The sequence below is a fragment of the Mauremys reevesii genome, linkage group 15, assembly GCF_016161935.1.
Source record: "Mauremys reevesii isolate NIE-2019 linkage group 15, ASM1616193v1, whole genome shotgun sequence".
Classification (NCBI taxonomy): Eukaryota; Metazoa; Chordata; order Testudines; family Geoemydidae; genus Mauremys; species Mauremys reevesii.
In genome coordinates, this window is record NC_052637.1 from 29998051 (window position 1) to 30017377 (window position 19327).

The window sequence follows — 19327 nt, forward strand, 5'->3', positions numbered from 1 at the left end:
GGGTCAAATTCACCACCGATGTAACCCACTTCCGGTAGGGATGAATTTGGCCCATCAAATGCTAAGATGGAGTTAAAGCTGTAAATACATAGAAATATATTCATGGAAAAAACCTTAATAAAGTGCTGTAATTAAAAAAGCAGTCCAAAGGCCAGGAAATTCACAGTTAAAATTACAGGTACATCTCCCAGCATGGAGGCCTGGTGAAATGCACCCACTCACCTTCTGAAAATAGTCAAAGGCTCCAGTCCTCTGAAGGCCAACAGCATCAGGAGATCTGGGTTTTGTTCCCAGCTCTACCAGAAGCCTGCTGGATGACATTGGGCAAGTCACTTCCCAGGTCTATACTGTAGCTTCCCCATCTGTAAAATGGACATAACAATCCTTACCTCCTTTGTAAAATACTTTTGAGATCTACTGATGAAAAGTGCTAGATATAGATAGATATATAAGAGCTAGGAATTATTATTATATGGTGATTTTTGAAATATTATGAGCTAGAAAAAAAAATTAGCAAATTCTTCAAGAAGTGCAAACACCTTGGATGAAATCTTGACCTTGTTTAAATCTATGAGTATTTTGCTATTGATTTCAATGGGGACAAGTGTTCACTTCTTATGTTTTTAATTCTTATTTCTGAAACACTCTGTCTTTTTTGTGTCTGACTTTGCATAAAATCTCTAATGTGGCATGAGACAATATTTGTGCCATTTCATGTGGCTTGCTTTAGCTTTGGCAAAGCTAGAGGTGATTAGGACTGGAAATGGCTATATAAGCAAAACACTAGATTCAACCTTCACAGCAGAGAAGCTATCCCTAATGTAGTGAGAGGGAAAAATAAGATATTAATCTCTGTACTTCTGCTTAATATGTGCAGTAAGGGCTCTAGGACACTTGCTTAAGTCTTTATCGGCTAATATAGCTTTCTCTCCTGGGCCAAATTCTGACTGTGTTACTCAAGCAACGCTCCCATCAGCTTCAACGGGAGTTTTGCCCTAGTGTGGGCTGCAGGAGTGGGCCCCTGGTTCCATTTGTGTATCAAAGAAGATGACTTAATTCCTTATTGGAATAAATGTGTCTTTGGCAGAGGGTTCATTATGCAAAGGTGGGCATTCCCCATTCTCCCAGTTGCCCATAGCAAAGGTGTATGTCACACCGCCCTGTCTGTGGTACTCATTCAGGAGATTAATCAATTAGGCTGATCCTAAACTTTTGTCTTTCCCCTGTGTATCTGCATAACTTTTCCCCCATCCTGGGCTTCAGCGGTGAAGGCAGCGTCAGTAATCAGGAGGCAATGATGTCTAGCAGTTAGAGCAGGGAATTGTGAGTTGGGAGAATTGGATTCTGTTCCTAGTTCTTCCACTGACTTGCTGTTTGACACTGGGTGAACCACTTAACCATTCCAAGCCTCCTTTTCCCAGTTTGTGAAATGGGGATACTAATACCTGGCTTTAGAAAGGGCTTTGAGAACCACTGTTGAAAGGTGCTATAAAAAAGGGAAGCATTATTATATTACCCTCCTCATGGATGGAAGAAAACGCTGATGTAAGACTTCAGAACCACTCCATAAGCAGCCACAAGGGTAGTGCAGAAACGCAGTGCATGGCAGGAAGCTATTGACACGGGCCCTTCTCAGCCCTGTGATAAGCAGTTGCAACTTCTGTTGTAGCTGGTATACCTGCTTATTTCCATGCCTGAACTCGGCCTATTCTTGCCAGTCTCTGGCAGGTTGGAGAGGATGAGTTCCAAGGTCAACCATGAAACTAGTGCCCTGCCCTAACCCTAACGCTACCCACTAGGCCCCAGAAGTAACTGGTATGTCCATGACATGAAACAGTAGGATTTTTACAGAGAACCTGCGGTTAATGATCTTCCACATTTGCCTGCAATAACTTGTGAAAGTAGCTTTAATAAAAGGCAGCCGTTGAGCTGATTCATTTTATCCCAGCTGCATTTTAAGATGAATATCCCCTGCCTATTCTTTCAGTCCATTTGGAAGAAAGATAAACTCTCATGGTTCAGGGCACAAACCAAACTCTAACTATCAGGGATAGGAAGAAAGTTCTGTCAGCAGTTTATTCAATAACTTCCCTCTTTGAGATTCCTCTGGTGCATCTGATAGTATTTGGAGACAGGGTACTGAATTCGATGGACCACTGGCCTGATCCAGGATAGAAATTCCTGTGTTCCTAACATGCATGGGGTGTAAACTGGAATGATCAGGAAATTCACACTGAACCAAGCCTGGATCTATCCTCTACTTTTCCATAAGCAACAGGATAAATCCAATAAGCGGCTGTTTAAACAACATTGTGCAATTCTGAGTGTCTGTTTTTTCTTGAGCAATTTTCACCTCACATAGTGATCATCTTTTTACTTAGGATTTTTTTAAGTATACAATTACTGTATTAAAGTGTGTGAGGAAACTGTAACAATAATATAATGCTATTAAAGAATGTTAACTACCATTAAACAGTGTACAGACATCATACTGGATTGTCTTTCCTTACAAAACAAAACAACTGAATTATCTGGTTATCTTGTCATTGATTGTTCAGTGTTTTTTAAATGCTGGATAAGACAATGGAGATTTGTTTCCAAGTGACAATGGTTATCAGCAATCATCTTGCAGCAATAGGGACTGACCACCATTTTATCCATAGTGCAAACAGGAGCTTTCTCAGCCTGCTCCACCAGTCATCTGAATTCTGATCCAGGCACCAGCTAGGAATCAGAAATAGCTCTGTCTCCATTTTATCTCAGTCCATGCTCTGCTCTCTGGTAGATCCTGCCAACGACACCAAATATCACTGGTGGTTTTGCAATGTGATGTACAAACAGTTCTCACTTATGGGATTGTAAACTGGATGTGAGCCCAGAAAATATGAGTGTTTTTGCCACTACTGAGCCAGCTAGGAAATTTCCTTAGAAAAATCATGGCGTGAACCACAATAAAATACATTGGTTCAAAAATAACTTGTAACTCACATCGTGCCAAAGCGCTTTACAAACCTAAATGCACACCCGCGAAGTGCAGCTGCTCAGCAGGGCACAAGCAACACCGCAAATCATTTTAAGCAAGGACGAGTGCAGTGTCCAAGTGAACCATTTCTTGCCAGTTCAAGGGAGCTCCAAATCTGGTCAGAAGCAAATGTTAGCAGAAGATATTTATGTTTCCAAACATTCTTAAGAACTGTCCCCAAAAAGATGAGAATAAATCATTCGATTATACTTACTACTATAATATAGAAAAATATAGACCCAATGGGGTTTAATAGAAAAGAGAAAATCTGAACTGCTTTTTTAGCTCAGTTCTCTGTTGAGGCTAGTGATGGTTAAAAGCTAACAATTTGCCTCTTGTTCCCAAATTAATCCTGTGGAGAATTTGTGGTATATAATATACCCAGCTCTAACCAGTCCTCTGCTCCTTAGTTCCACAAAACAGTGTCTCAAGCACACTGAGGCTGAGCATCTGAAAGAGGAATTTGAAAATTAATTTCTTGTTCATTTAAAAAATGTTATGCTCCAGCAATTCTATTTGTCCCTCCACTGCTCTGAGTGGAGGAACTTACTTGTTGCTGGGGAGAGCAGTAGTCAAAAGAGCAAGACCCACAAAACAGACCTAATCCAACCTTACCAAGCAACTAACTTCTCCTTTATATTTAATACTATTTCTGAGTTGTTCACTGGCTGTTTTCTTTCCTCCCAGTTCCTTCTTCGTTGGTGACACTTGTTTTTAGTAAAAGTAGTAACAATTTATTTAAGTCTAGGATAGGGTGACCAGGGCCGGCTCCAGACCCCAGCGCGCCAAGCAGGCACGTGGGGCGGCATTGTCCCAGCAGGGCGGCATTTCGCTCCGGCAGACCTCCCGCAGTCATGACTGCGGCGGGTCCCCCCTTCCCGAGGCTCCGCTTGAGCTCCCGCAAGCATGTCTGCGGCGGCTGCGCTGGTCCCGCGGCTCGGACGGAGCTCGCGCAGGCATGCCTGCGGATGCTCCACCGGAGCTGGGACCAGCGCACCCGCCGCAGACACTTCTTGCCCCGGCCGCGGGACCGGGGAAGGGCGGCGCGCTGCTTGGCCGGTATAATTTCTAGAGCCGCCCCCTGAGGGTGACCAGATGTCCTGATTTTATGGGGACAGTCCCGATTTTTGGGTCTTTTTCTTATATAGGCTCCTATTATCCCCCATCCCCTGTCCCGATTTTTCACATTTGCTGTCAGGTCACCCTAGTCTAGGACCATAGCTCCCTACGGGACTTTTCAGGCTGCAATGCTCCCAATGTGATGCAAATTCGAGTATCTCAGCATTGTGTTGGTGCAGCCTTGTGAAGTCCTGCACACCCAGGGTCAGGCATTGATTTAATCAGATGTACCTGAATATTTGGATGCCAATTTCTAAATTGTATTGTTAAATTTATTCACCTAAATTTTGGTTATTGCTGATTATGTACGATATGTATCTTATGACTTTTAAAACAAACTTTGTGGATAATCGAAGCACTATACCCAGATGTACAGGCACCCTTTTCTCAATCTATATATTTAACATTAGCGTTAATAATATTTTAAGGGACAAGCATGGTGTCATGATGGAGATGTTTGTGGCCAGAGAGTTGTTTGTGCCAGTCTGCAGGGTGATGGCGTATCACAAGACGCTGACTCCTCCGTGTGGGGTCCTTCTGTGCAATGTGATGGGGCAACATGTTGACTTTTTATGGGTCCATGACTTGAGATGTTTTTGGGGCCAATGAGCGGTGGGTGCGAGGTATGGGGCCATGGGCCCCACCAGAGGAGGGAGATCCCAGCCCATTTGGATGGACAAGACTCCTACAAACTACAGGGCACTCCGACATGGCCATACCCCTGAAAAGCACCTTCTCCCTAAGAGTGCAAGAAAGACCCCATGCAACCCCACCCCATCGGCAGCCTTGGGAAACGTGTGCAGATGGGGAAGCAGAAGGCCGGCCTAAGGCCACCTGCTACAGACCAGCATGCCATGCTCCGTGTCCCTTGGAGCAGACCATGGAGACTACATGCAACAGCCCATCTCTGAGGTACCCAGAGTAACTACATATCCCAGCATGCAACACTTTACCGCTAAGAGGCCCATGGGAACTACAGATCCCAGCATGCAACATTCCACCTCTAAGGGACCCCTGGGAACTAAAGGTCCCAGCATGCCACGCTCCCGCCTTCGTGCCGTGCCGCTTTGCATGCTGGGCGATTCGGTCTCCGCGCACATCCCACCCCAGTGCTCTCTCGTTGCGCAGGCGCAGTGTCTCATCCCTTGGCCCGTGTCCGGTCGCAGCGGGAGGCCCGGGAGTGAGCCGCGGAGGCCGCCATGGCGCTGAACAGGAACCACTCGGAGGGCGGCGGCGTGATTGTCAATAACAGCGAGAGGTGAGAGCCCCCCCCCCTTTTTCCTGGGGGGCCGTTACCAGTGGGCAGCTCGAAGGGGGTGGGGTGGGTCACGTGGTCCGTCCCCCCCCCCCGTGTGGCTGGGTGAGACCAGGGCCCCCACCCTGCGAGCAAGGGCCGCGTGTCTCACCAGCCCCGTCCCCCCCACTGCTGGCACACCCCCCCCCGCCCCATGGCAGCTCCATCGCCACCCCCCGCAGCCTGGCCCCCGCTAACCCGCTGCCACGGGCCCCAGGGGTGTCACCTGTCCGCCATGGCAGCCTGGCCCCCGCTAACCCGCTGCCACGGGCCCCAGGGGTGTCACCTGTCCGCCATGGCAGCCTGGCCCCCGCTAACCCGCTGCCACGGGCCCCAGGGGTGTCACCTGTCCGCCATGGCAGCCTGGCCCCCGCTGCCACGGGCCCTAGGGGTGTCACCTGTCCACCATGGCAGCCTGGCCCCCGCTAACCCGCTGCCACGGGCCCTAGGGGTGTCACCTGCCTGCCATGGCAGCCTGGCCCCCGCTAACCCGCTGCCACGGGCCCTAGGGGTGTCACCTGCCTGCCATGGCAGCCTGGCCCCCACTAACCCGCTGCCACGGGCCCTAGGGGTGTCACCTGCCCGCCATGGCAGCCTGGCCCCCACTAACCCGCTGCCACGGGCCCTAGGGGTGTCACCTGTCTGCCATGGCAGCCTGGCCCCTGCTGCCACGGGCCCTAGGGGTGTCACCTGCCCGCCATGGCAGCCTGGCCCCCGCTAACCTGCTGCCACGGGCCCCAGGGGTGTCACCTGTCCGCCATGGCAGCCTGGCCCCCACTAACCCGCTGCCACGGGCCCTAGGGGTGTCACCTGCCCGCCATGGCAGCCTGGCCCCTGCTGCCACGGGCCCTAGGGGTGTCACCTGCCCGCCATGGCAGCCTGGCCCCTGCTGCCACGGGCCCTAGGGGTGTCACCTGTCCGCCATGGCAGCCTGGCCCCCACTAACCCGCTGCCACGGGCCCTAGGGGTGTCACCTGCCCGCCATGGCAGCCTGGCCCCCGCTGCCACGGGCCCTAGGGGTGTCACCTGCCCGCCATGGCAGCCTGGCCCCCGCTGCCACGGGCCCTAGGGATGTCACCTGCCCGCCATGGCAGCCTGGCCCCCACTAACCCGCTGCCACGGGCCCCAGGGGTGTCACCTGCCCGCCATGGCAGCCTGGCCCCCGCTGCCACGGGCCCCAGGGGTGTCACCTGCCCGCCATGGCAGCCTGGCCCCCACTAACCCGCTGCCACTGGCCCTAGGGGGGGTCACCTGTCCGCCATTTCCCGGGATCAGCCCTGCCTGTAGATACCAGCCCGGGTGCTCCGGGCGCGTTGCCAGCTGCCCAGTATTAGGGGCTCAGGTTCATCCCTCTTGCCCTGTTCCTTGTGCTGCAGAGGTGGCAATCTTCCTTTGGGAGCTCGCGGGCTGCCATGGTGTCTTTTGGGCAGCAGCAGGAGTGGAGCCCCAGCTCCACTCTCGCTCCTTGCAGAGCCTGCCCCTTCTCATGGTACTGTGCTGCTGGCGCTGGCTGGGCAGATTCACCTGTCCAGAGCTCGTGCTGGTGCTGCTGGGAGCTATGCTCTTTCCTGGGTAGATCATCTAGTGCCAATGGCATGGACCCCAGGCAGCATCCATCTCCCACCCCCTCTCCACCTGGTCAGGCTGTTAGAACTCAGACTCTAGTGGGAATTAGATCTGTGTATCCCTCTTTGCCATTCAGCAATTTCCTGCCCTTCGAAAGATGCTCTTTCCTTCTGCTTTTGTTATTTTGTTAGTGGATGTTGTCCCTCTCTAACATAGATAGCACCCTGTTCTGCCACAGCAGAACATGGCTCCTGTCCTCTGGGACCTGTCCAACACTCAGTTTTTCTACAATTTTTCTGCTGAGGCCTGTTCAACACATAGATTTCACTACTTCAATTAGGAGCGGGATCTCACACCAATATAGTTTAATCCAGGTAACCCCCTGCTATCGTGGACGCAGTTATACTTATATAAAGGACGTATAACTGCATCCACTCTTGAAGTTGCACTGATGTAACTTACCAGTTTCTAAATCAAAATAGCTAAATCTGGGAGCTGTGGGGTCAGTATGTGGAGCCCCCTGGCTGCCCCTACGCGTAGAAGTTGGATGGGGGACATGCCACTACTTCTGGGAGCCGCGTGGAGTGGGATAAGTCCTGGACCCCGCTCCCCGGCGGGAGCTTGAGGACCGCATTAAAACGTCTGGAGGGCTGGATGCGGTCCCTGGGCGTAGTTTGCCCACCGCGATACAGGCCATCAAATTTACACAAACTGCTCCTCTGGATCAAGTCCTAATAATATGCCTCTTCTTTCCTTTGCTTGTTGGTAGCATTTTGATGACCTATGACCACGTAGAAATTGCATTCAGTGATATGGAAAACATGCCAGATGCCTTTAAAGGGACCAAGAAAGGAAGTGTCTTCTTGACTCCATTTAGAGTAAGTAGTTTTCATAATGGGATCAGACACTTTAATAGAGAGTGGCAGAGAAACCTTCCTGGTTCCTGAAAGTATGGTTATCTAGCAGCCCTTGAAAATGGATGATCTTTGGACCTCAGCAGCATTATGAATGCATTGTAAATCCTTTGTCAAAAGACGTAAATTTGATTAGTTCCTGCAAGCAGCTATGTAGCCTGCCAAGGATCATCAGGAGTTGAAAAGCAAATGCTTAATGCATCAGTTAAACTAATAATCATAACCATCTGGAGAGCTGCAAGCTGACTAGAAAACAGGAGGAGAGAGATCATAGCTAGTGTATGCTTCTAGAAGGCACTTCACATTATTGCCTCATAGCCTCAGCTTTCAGGCATCTTTCTGCTGTTCTGGAGATCTTGTGACCTGCAGGGCTAATTTAAAGCTCCAGGCGTGGGAAGCAGTTTCAGCACATTGAGCTCCATTTTCTCACAGTAAATTGTCTCTATCTATGCTTCATGCTTGTTTCAAATGTCGCTTACTATGAGTTTGCTCTTTTCCCCTGCAGGTTATTTTTGTGTCCAAGGGAAAGGATCCTATGCAGTCTTTCATGATGCCCTTTTATTTAATAAAAGATTGTGAGATTAAACAGCCTGTATTTGGAGCAAATTATATCAAGGGGACAGTGAAAGCAGAGACAGGAGGTATGCAATTTTTGGTTACAGTAATGCTAAGATAGTTGCATAGCATCAGATTTGGAGAAATATCAAGTTTAGGCATTGAGCTAAACTGGGTGTTATCCAAATGGCTTAGTATTCAATACTATTAAAATGTATTTATTTAAAAACTGTAACGAAAAATGTCTCTCCCTTCCCTTTCTCCCTGTCCAGTTGCAATGAATTGGTCTGTTCCAGAAACTGATATAATTTCCGCTGTCTGTTCTGAATGTTAAAGTTCAATTGGCCAAATGAGCTCATTGACGAAACGTCTTTAAGTGGCTCATAACAGAGAGAAGGTCATGCCGGCAAAGTTCTAAGGGATGTCGATAAGCTATGGCCTGTTGAGATAACCCGTTCAATCCCTGTCCAGATGATTCTTTGCTAAACTTCTTCTTCTTCCTAAATCCACGTTCACTTTCAGACAAGTTACCAGAAACAGTTGTCCATCACAACTCTCTTGTGTAGCTCAAGGAAAGGTTGTGTTATTGCCACAAGATACCTTAGTAGTAAAAACCATCTCATGTCACTTTATTTTAACAGGAAACTGAATAAATGGGCATTACGTGTTCTATTTCAGGCTTGAAAGGGAAGAAGCAATCTTGAAATTGGGGAGGCTGGTTTTAAAGGGGAACTTACATACTTGAGTGGACCTGGAGAGACAGGGGAAAGATTTGTACAAATACGTATTTACCCAGTACTACTTGTGTTCCTCCTTTCACTGTTACTGGAAACCTGTAATTTGATAACCGCTCTCTCTCATCCCCAGCTTGATTTCTTTTGCTTACTCTGGCACTGAAGCAGGGGTGGCTCCAGGCACCAGCGCTCCAAGCACATGCCTGGGGCGGCAAGCCACGGGGGGCGCTCTGCTGGTCGCTGCGAGGGCGGCAGCAGGCTACCTTTGGTGGCACGCCTGCGGAGGGGCCACTGGTCCCGCGGCTTCAGCGGCACACCTGCGGGAGGTCCACTGAAGCCGTGGGACCAGCAGACCCTCCGTGCTTGGGGCGGCAAAATGTCTAGAGCTGCCCCTGCACTGAAGTCGTCATCCCATGCTTAGGACACCATAGTCTGTGATCCTGGAAATCAGCATTATAGCGTCTGTGCAGGATCAAATAGGACAAACCAGCCTGTGAGGGGGTGCACACAGTGAGAACAAGCCCTGAAAACCATGTCAAAGGCAAAAGGATTTGCCTAAAATCTGTGTGGGCCTTTCCCAGAGGAGTTTCCCTATAATAGGAATGTCACTATAACACACACAAGCATCTCAGGTTTAGTTCACAAAGTAATTTAATTTTCCTGTTCTGCCACTGACAGTGATTCATCTCTGGTGTGGTGCTGGGACATTTGGGCTGTTCTTGTTTGGTTGGGTTTTTTTAAGCCTGAAACCTGGGATGTCGCTCATATTTTTATTTTTTTTATCCTATCCTAGAACATCTTTCTTGGACTCTGTAGTAGCTTTACATTGCCCACATATTTCCTACCATTTATGCTCTTTGCTCCATTGGGTACTCAACACCCCTGTCTAATTTATAGCTAGTGACTGACTAGCTGTAAAGGCTTTTTAGCAAACTGGACTAACACAATCCCTGTTTTCTGCACTAATCCTGTACCGAGCCAGAGCAAATCTCATGCTGCTGGTGTCATTGCCAACCACTATGACAATAGGCACAACTTCAGCAACCTCTGATTGATGCTCCAACTTCAGGTACCCCTTGACCTGAAACACCCATGGCCAACGTGTATTTTTCTAATCAGAGCATAATTATGCCGATCCTGTCATTTTACTGCAGGCTTTTAAGGTATTTGGGACAAAGCTAAAGTACTTTAATGTTGCATGTGAGGGATCTATATAGATACACCACAACAATTGCCTCATAGCAGGGAGACTAAATAACATTGAAAAAGATTCTCCTCTTTCAGCTGATTTATTTTCTCCTCTGCAGGTGGCTGGGAAGGATCTGTAACATTCAAAATAACTTTTTCAGCTGGGGGCGCGATTGAGTTTGGACAGCGTATGCTGCAAGTGGCATCTCAAGGTACTGAAAGTTTCAGTTTTAACCAAAAGGCTAAATCGGGTAATGGTAGAGGAGGAGCTGGCTCTTTTGTGTGGGCTTGTTACAAGCATAGGGTGCATGTGTCCTTCTTAGAATAAGATATGGCAGGATGGGTTAAAATATTTTTGAATTTCAGCGGGTAACGGGATTTCACTTGCTTTTAAAAAAAAAAAAATCATTAATTTTACTCATCTGGTCAGCTGTAGATCTGCTTAGCCTATTGCACCCGTCTCCGAGTTTGTCTGATTTACTGCTGTGAAGAGGTCCGATCTGTCCTGACCTTGATTCAGTCCTTGTGGATCTGGTAGAATCAACTTGCTTTTGTTTTCACAGCCTCTAGAGGGGAAGCTCCCAATGGAGCATACGGTTATTCCTACATGCCGAATGGAGCTTACGCCTTTGCGCCACCTGCAGCCAATGGGGTGTATGGTCCCCCTCCGCCAGGATACCCCTACCCACCACCACCTCCTGGTGAGTCTGTGAACTGAATAAGGAAATCTTTCCAGTGACCAAATTAAAGCAGGTTAAGGAAGAGGGGCAGGTGGATGCATGTTTGGAGATAACGTCTGGCTTGTTTTCACGTTTGGTTCAGCGCCATATGCAATTTAAGCTCCTGAGCTTATTTAATTGTATTTAGTTTTCAGACTTGTTTTGGCTGTATATGGTCCATGGCTGACCCAAAGGAGCTGTTCCTACAATATTTTCATTTTCTTTCTTTCCAAGCAGAGTTTTATCCTGGTCCCCCCATGATGGATGGAGCCATGGGTTACATGCAGCCTCCACCACCTCCTTACCCTGGGCCCATGGAGCCTCCAGTCAGTGGCCCAGACCTTCCTTCCACTCCTGCAGGTGAGAAGTGTGTCCAGTGGATTAGATCAGACCTCTGCAATGTTAGTAGCATCGGTCACTGAGAACGAGTTGATCTACTACATTCCAGTATAATTTCTCTTCTCTCTACGATGGCCATGTAGAAATATGCAGCAAATAGTTGTCTATAGAGCATAATGAATATGAGCAAAAGCATTAAAATGTGATTCTCCTCTGAAAAGTAACATTTAAAAGTGGCATAATCAAGGTTTCATGTACATCAAATTTTGGTGCTTTCAGAAACAACCTGCTCCATTTACAAGTTAAAATATTTTTTTTTCCTAACTGCCAGTCTTGCAAACTCAGTTCAGTCTGACGGCCAACCTGGGGTCTTTTCAACAAGTTCATCATCAACAAATATTCTGCAGTTGGATCAATTCTGTTTCTGTGTCAGCCGGAAGAGTATCCAGCTTGTTTTCCAATAGTGATGTTCATTCTGCAGGAGTAACAAAACAAAACAGCAGTGTAAAGCTTGTATTAGTCAGCAGATCTGACTCATAGATGCAGGAGTAGATTTGATGAGTAAGAAGGTCTCGGTGAGAACAGAACGTTTTTCAGAATAGAAATGCTCTTATAAATAAGAGCTTTCAGCTACAGCAGGTCAATCGGAATCAGTCTGACTGTCATTCAGTGAAATGGAACAATGAGTGAAGCATGGTAGAAATCCATAGAGTTAAGCAGCATTTGTTTGGCACGGCTCTACCATTGTTTTCAGAAAGCCAGAGGACTAAGCAGAACAAACCTTGTTAATCTTAGCTGCCCAGCTTTCATCTGACCTGCCCATACTTCCCTAATTGATGAAATTGGATGGGAGTCATATAATAGAAATGGGTCTGAAGTCAGTCATAAAACTCAGACTTGTAGTTTCAATTAAATGAGGTTTCTCAAAGTGATTTGGGACATTTTCTCAAGTTCTTGCATGTGAAATCGCTACAATCATACAGAACAAACACTAAAATCACAGGAAGCGAATGCTAAATAAGTGACATTTTTAATACTGCTGGATCTCGGGTCTTTAAAGGAATTGGGGGTGGGGGAAGGGGTGGGTTTAGCACACCTCTAGAACCTGAATCCATAGCTGTTCAGCTCAGGACTGGCACTTGGAAAAGGTGGTGGGTCCATGGGGCTGAACGCAGGACTTCAGAGTCAGGGGCAGCCGCACGATCCAGGCTGCTCTTGTGGATTAGCCTTTTCTAAGGAGTGAGTTCCCCACAGCTGCTATTAAAGCCTCATTTTTCTATTGCAAAAAGTCTTTGGATCGTTGCCTTCGGGGAGCATTGCCTGTGATCGGCTGGTCTTCAAAAGCAGCTGTTAGCATTTGTTCCATGGACAGAGCAAAACCCTGATGGCAACTGCAAGCTGATGTGGCAGGATATTATAGCTCCTTCAGTGCTGAGTCCCACAGGACCTGGTGATCTCCCTGGCTTCTTACTGGGCAATACTATAATGACTTGATTCCTCACCCTCTGCCGTTTGAAGGGGTCCCACTAAGTATGTAGCTTTGTGGTGTTGTTGCCACTTTGTAGATCAAGTGGGTACAGAACTGAGGGTTGGTCTAATACCTGGTAGGCAGAAACATGCTGGGCTTTTATTTGCTGATAGACGTTCCCTGCAGTGTCACCTAATCTTTAACCTGTGTTTGCTTGCAATAGCTGAAGCGAAGGCTGCAGAAGCTGCTGCCAGTGCTTATTACAGTCCAGTCAACCCTCATAATGTCTACATGCCCACAGTAAGTTTCACGCATTGTTCTATATGTAATAAACAACTGTATGTTGACTGTGTAAAGGGGGGCAGAGTCACTCTAGAGGGAATAGTAAATTTCACAGGAAATTAGATAAAATGTTCATAATCTGGATAGTGATCATGTACGGATAATAGAGGATTAAAAGCAGCAATATTGATTGTGTTAACAGCCATTGTTCCTGTTGGAGAAGCAGGGTTTGTTTGAACTAATTGATTTCCTAGCTGTGGATTTATGTTCCTTACATATTTTTCCCCTCCTCTATTTTAGGACCAGCCTCCCCCTCCTCCTTACTTCCCACCAGAGGACAAGAAGACCCAATAAGCTGAAAAGGAACCTCTCCATGATGCATTGCTTCCTTATTTTCCATCTAGCTGAATCTTGGGGTGGGGTGTACAGCTTTAAGGAGTCATAGTCTTCCCTCGAGGCAGGTAGACACACATACAGTGAAGGAAGAGATTTAAAATGTTTTGCACTATCACTTGCAACCCTGAGGGTTTGTTACTCCCTGCTGTCAAATTCCTGCTTTCCCTGTGCCCAGTGATAGCTAGAATATCCATGACAGTTTCTCTTGCATCCCTTCTCCACCAGTACACTTAATATAGTCCTCCTTTGAATGAGGCGACTGTTCCAATTTTAAAGCTAACAGATCCCTAACACTGAAACAAGACTTGTCTTAACTCTAGAGAATTCCCTTCAGCCTGGCGCATCTCATCTAGCTTTCATCTGCTCCATAATTGCATGCGGGAGGCTGCGGAGGGAGCTCTGGGCTTCAGAAGGAAACTGATACCTGTTGCACTTCTGTCCAGTGCTTAGGAAACTTCCCTCAGCAGGGACACCTGAAATATTGCTGTACCCCCACAAAGTGCACTGTTGCGTCCTATCTTGGTGCAGTCAAGTTTGATCTTTTGAGGAAATGTTTGACTCTCATTACAAGGCTGTGTTGTGGCACCTACCTATACCTTGGGTCTATTGGGGCATTAGAATGTCCTGCTGTCTCTTTCCCAGTAAGATGTGGGTCTTAGATCAGTAATCCTGACCATTCCTTTTCTAGTCATTGATGCACCTTGGGTTTTGTTTTTTTTTTTCCTTTCCAATAATGCAAGCTGCATTTTCTGGCCAGTGACGCATCTTGCTGCTGTGATGAGACTGTTCAGTTGAGGTGGGTGTGGAGATAGTTGTGTAAACTCCACACTAGAAGGATTTGGGAATTGTGTGTGTCGTTCTGACTTGGATGGGAGAGCATTTTCCCCCTGACCAAGTGGAGCTGAAACATCATCATACTCTGCTTTCCTGATGCTTCCACCCACCCCTGCAAAATGGTTCCCAGATGCATCCTCTTCTGCTAGTATAACCGGGAGCATGTGGGAAAGAGTCGCAGACGGATGACTCTGTTCTATGGCTCATTCCCTTTGTGAGACTGAAGACAGTCTTGTTGCACCGTGGAAAGACTGAAGGCCTGATTCTTCTCTCATGTTGGTTTTAACTTCATTGTAATGTCATCAAATTGGTTACTGCTCATTTTTCCAGAAGGGCGATCAGAATCTGACCCCAAGAGGGCTGCGTTTCCTAGATTTCCTTCAACAGAAGGAAACACAAGTGCTGAGATTCCTGGTCTCTGGAGTGCCGAGTTACCAAGCCAGCGTCTCTGTAGTCACTGACAGGAGGCCCCCCTCCAACACTTCAAAACCGATTTGATTCCTGAACGTCCTGGCTTGTTGGGCATACTCCAGCTGACTTGAGCTCCGTGATGAAAGTTCACGTGCCAGTCCTGTCTTTCCGAGTTAGCAGCAGTTGTAAATCACCTCCCATCACTATAGCAATGGCACTCCAAGCAGAAGTATGTAGAACAATGTGTTCACTTGCAGTTGGATTTAATTTTTGGAACTAGCCCTGCGGTGCTGGTTATCCAGGAGAAAGCAATGTAGCACAGCTTAAGAACATTCCTTTTTTTCATCACTGGGCCATTGGTTAGTGCTCCCAGACCAGCTATGAATTTAATTATAAATAACACTAATCTTGCACTTTCACCTGGGCTTTTCAGCTCCATTAGAGAGTCAAGCATGCTTGTTCTATGATGTCATTTTTTATATTGATTTCAGTAGCAGTCACTGCAGGACTTGAAACCTCTGTGGGACTGATCAGTAACCAGCTGTGGGAGAATCCTGCAGACTTGCATATGAATCAGATTTGTTGAGTTCCTTTGGGAGAGCCGTGCACAGCTCTTCCAAGCAAGTGTGCTGAAAGATCATGTGCTAAGGAAGCTTGCTGAAGTTTACTGCATGCAACATGCACGAAAGACAAGGCCCACCTCCTGTTTTCTTTTAGTTTGATCTCCTGAAAGCTTTCTAGCTGACTGGTCATATTGCTGCTCTGTGCACTGACTTTTCTAGATTTGCAGTTGAAATTGCAGTGATGTAAAGAAATGGGTATTTTAAAAAAAGTATTTATTTTGAAGTTGAATTAATATATAAATGTTTTAAAAAGTTCTGAATGCAGATTTTGTTTTGCTGAGACTGTGAAGTAAAGATAAATTCGCTTGACGCTTTTTGTGCCTGTGCATTTGTGTGTCACGCTGGCCTCATCACAGGCAGTGGGATGGAAGTATTGTCTTACATTTAAAGCACAGGGCTGGTGGTCAGGAGACCTGGATCCTATTCCTGGCTCTACCACACATTTCCTGTGTGATCTTGGGTGAGTCACTTAATCTGTCTTCAGCTTCCCTGTTTCTAAAATGGAGATGATGGGTAACATTTTCCAGAGGGCCTGAGTCATTTAGGAGTCTACGTCCCATTCCCCTAGATTGTTTAGGTGCTATTGGCCTTTCCTGGGCCAAATTCATTCATTAAAGTGCTCTGTGGTCCTTAGATGGAAGGTGCTGTAGAGTGACAAAGTATTCCAGTGAAGTATTAGCATACGGTCTCCTCAGGCTTTGGGGACCCCGAATTCCTGGGATGACCGTTTTCACCCCTTTGTTCTCTAGGATGCAGTGACTTAGTCAGCTCCAGCTTGAAGAACCAGTGTGCTCACTTAGGCCAAATGCTTTGAGATGGTGAACACCTCCAGTTCCCACTGAAGTGAGCGGGAGTTGAGGGCATTCAGGGTCTGGTCCATAGCAGGAAACCAGGCGCCTCAGCCCTCCTACTCTTCCTTCCTTCCATGAGCTGTAACAAGCCACTTTAACACACCTGATACTCACCCACTTACTGATATGACCATCTTCCAAACCCAAGTTTCTAGCTAGTGCATACTCAGCTCTGGCAACCTACCAGGCTATATTATTTATGTGACTTGAACCAGACGCTTGCTTAGCTGTTGGGTTTTTCCCTAATGAGATGAAGATGGGGAGGGGTGTGAGACAAGACGAAACGGAATCTTATAGCACAGCAAGATCCTGGTAAATCCTGTTTTATGGATTACATTTGTCATGAGTCTAATTTCAAAGCCAGTAATAGCTTTTGCTAGCTTCCTGGAGTGTAGCCTTGGAGATGCCTCAAAACATTTCCCGTGGCTCTAGCAGAGTGCTTTGTACTGCAGGGCTCCTTCGCTTGGTTTTTATGCCCTTCTGTGATTTCCTTTTGCCCAAGCACAGAAAATCCCAGGGAATTTACGGTTGGGTACGGTGCTGCCTGTGCTCCTGCCCCCTGGGCCTTTCCCTGCAGCTCTGGTATGTACTGTGTGACTCCACACCCCCGATTAATCCTGCCTCTGCTGGATGTGCCCCAGAGAAGAAACACGGACACGGGGCTCTGCTGACAAGTGGACCCGGTGCTGAAAGCGAGTGTCTTCCCTTGGGCCCTTTGCCAGCTCACTAAAGGCACTCGCATCTGAAAACTGAGCGGGGAAGGTGTCTCCTCCCAAGTCCAGTCCAGTGGAGGTTCTGAGATAAGCAGGTAGAGAGTCATGGCTGCTAACAACTGGATGCGCTCCAGGGGCACGGAGCGAGTTGGGACCGGACAAACGTTTTCCATCTGAAGAGTTGAAATCAGTTGGCTAAATCAGCGGTCTCTACCCCTTTTCATTGCAGTTCCTCTTGCAATAGGTTGGAGAACAAGTACGCTTCCCTCTCACCGTGCCCTGGCACAGATGTGAATCTGATTGAGGGGGCAATAGGGTGTGAGTGAAAGGATTTGGAGTATTGTGTGCAGTTTTGGTCTCCCATGTTTAAGAAGGATGAATTCAAACTGGAACGGGTACAAAGAAGGGCCACTAGAATGATCCGAGGAATGGAAGGCCTGTCGTATGAAAGGAGACTTGAGGAGCTCGGTTTGTTTTCCTTACCAAAAGAAGGATAAGAGGAGATATGATTGCACTCTTTAAATATATCAGAGGGATAAATACCAGGGAAGGAGAGGAATTATTTCAGCTCAGTGCTAATGTGGACACGAGGACAAACGGATATAAATTGTCAGGAAATTTAGGCTTGAAATTAGACGAAGGTTTCTAACCATCAGAGGAGTGCAATTCTGGAACAGCCTTCCGAAGGAAACAGTGGGGGCGAAGGACCTCCATGACTTTAAGATTAAGCTAGATAAGTTTATGGAGGAGATGGTATGATAGGATAACGGGCTTAGTCAATAGGTCAATTAAGTGCCACACTGGTAATTAGTACAATGGGTCAATGATAGGATATTGTTAGCCTTTTTCCAGAGGGTATGGCTGGAGAGTCTTGCCCGCATGCTCAGGGTTCAGCTGACCGCCATATTTGGGGTCGGGAAGGAATTTTCCTCCAGGGTAGATTGGCAGTGGCCCTGGAGGTTTTTCGCCTTCCTCCGAAGCATGGGGCAGGGGTCACTTGCTTAAGGAGTGGGTGGATCGGCTTATGTGGCCTGCATCTTGCAGGAGGTCAGACTAGATGATCATAATGGTCCCTTCTGATCTTGAATTCTATGATTCTATGATTTATGGAGCAGGGAGGGGGGTGGATCACGGTCAGAGCTGAGAAGATTTTTGCAGCAGTTTTGAATAGATTGGGGAGCTGTGAAGCGAGTGTGAGGATGGCCCAAGGTGTAGAGGATGCAATAGATGAGCCATGAGATGATCAGGGCTTGGACCAGGATATTCAATTCCATGGAGCTGCCTGGGTTTAATTGGGGTCAGATTTAATCAGAATCCATCAGATTCCGCAGTGAAATCCACATAGAAATGGAGCCTTGTCTCTACACATGAGTAGAACAAATAGAGAACACTGTACAGACCCAGTGATAGTCAGAGCCCTTTCCTCTAAAATGGCTGCTAACTCAACAGACTGAGAAATCTTCCTCTCTCTTCCCCCTCCACCCCCAGTGGCCACCAAATCTACAAGCTACTGGGAAGCCATGTTGAGTATTCTGGCACAAGAAGAACACCTGCAGCTATCTGCGGGGGACAGGGTGGCCTAGTGGATAGATCTCTAAACTGGGAGTCTGGAGACCTGGATTTTCTATTAATGATTCTGCCCCTGAGCTATTGTGTGACCTTGAGCGAGACACTTCATCTGTGTTTGTTACCCCATCTGGAAAGTGGGGGTAATGGTCTGTCTTTCCTTTGGAAAACACTTTGGTAGCTGCAGATAAAAAGCTCTAGGGAGAAGTTGTCTTACTGTTAAGGACCTGATGCAGAGGTAAGTGGCGTGGAAGCTCTGCCTCCACTTGGAAGTGGGAGCAGAGGGGCAGGAAATGGCATAAATTAATATGTTGCCAGATCTAGTTTCAGCATGTTGGCTCTTTAATTAGTTCTAAACCAGCACTAAGTCAACATCATGTGATCCTAAAATCATACCATTGCAATGTGTCATTGGGACAGTCTTGTATTTTATGTGGTGTTTTTTGTCCCTACTGAACCAATAAAAAGGTTTTTAAACACTCCCCCACCCCACACACACACACAGATTTCAGGAGCTTATTAGATCGTGAAGTCTGTTAAGTGCTGATGGGAAGATAGCAATAACAGAGGCATCAGTGGTTACAGCACAGGACCTGCAGTCAGTAGTTCTTCACCTGGCTCTGTTGCTTATTCTCTATTTGAGATTGGGTAAATCACTTAATCTCCTTGCCTCAGTTTCCCCATCTTTAATGTGGGGATATTTTCCCTGCCTCACTGGGGTGTAGTGAAGCTT

At 47.2% G+C, this 19327-nt stretch overlaps 1 protein-coding gene across 1 annotated transcript; it reads left to right on the plus strand.

Moving 5' to 3' along the window:
• The first annotated feature begins 5182 nt into the window (after positions 1 to 5182).
• On the plus strand, positions 5183 to 15070 carry WBP2 (WW domain binding protein 2). Its single transcript, XM_039501437.1, has 8 exons — positions 5183 to 5399; positions 7771 to 7879; positions 8421 to 8556; positions 10512 to 10604; positions 10956 to 11093; positions 11349 to 11471; positions 13142 to 13218; positions 13501 to 15070. The coding sequence occupies exons 1-8, from the start codon at positions 5341 to 5343 to the stop codon at positions 13552 to 13554; spliced, it is 789 nt and encodes a 262-aa protein (XP_039357371.1). The 5' UTR covers positions 5183 to 5340; the 3' UTR covers positions 13555 to 15070.
• Positions 15071 to 19327: the final 4257 nt, after the last annotated feature.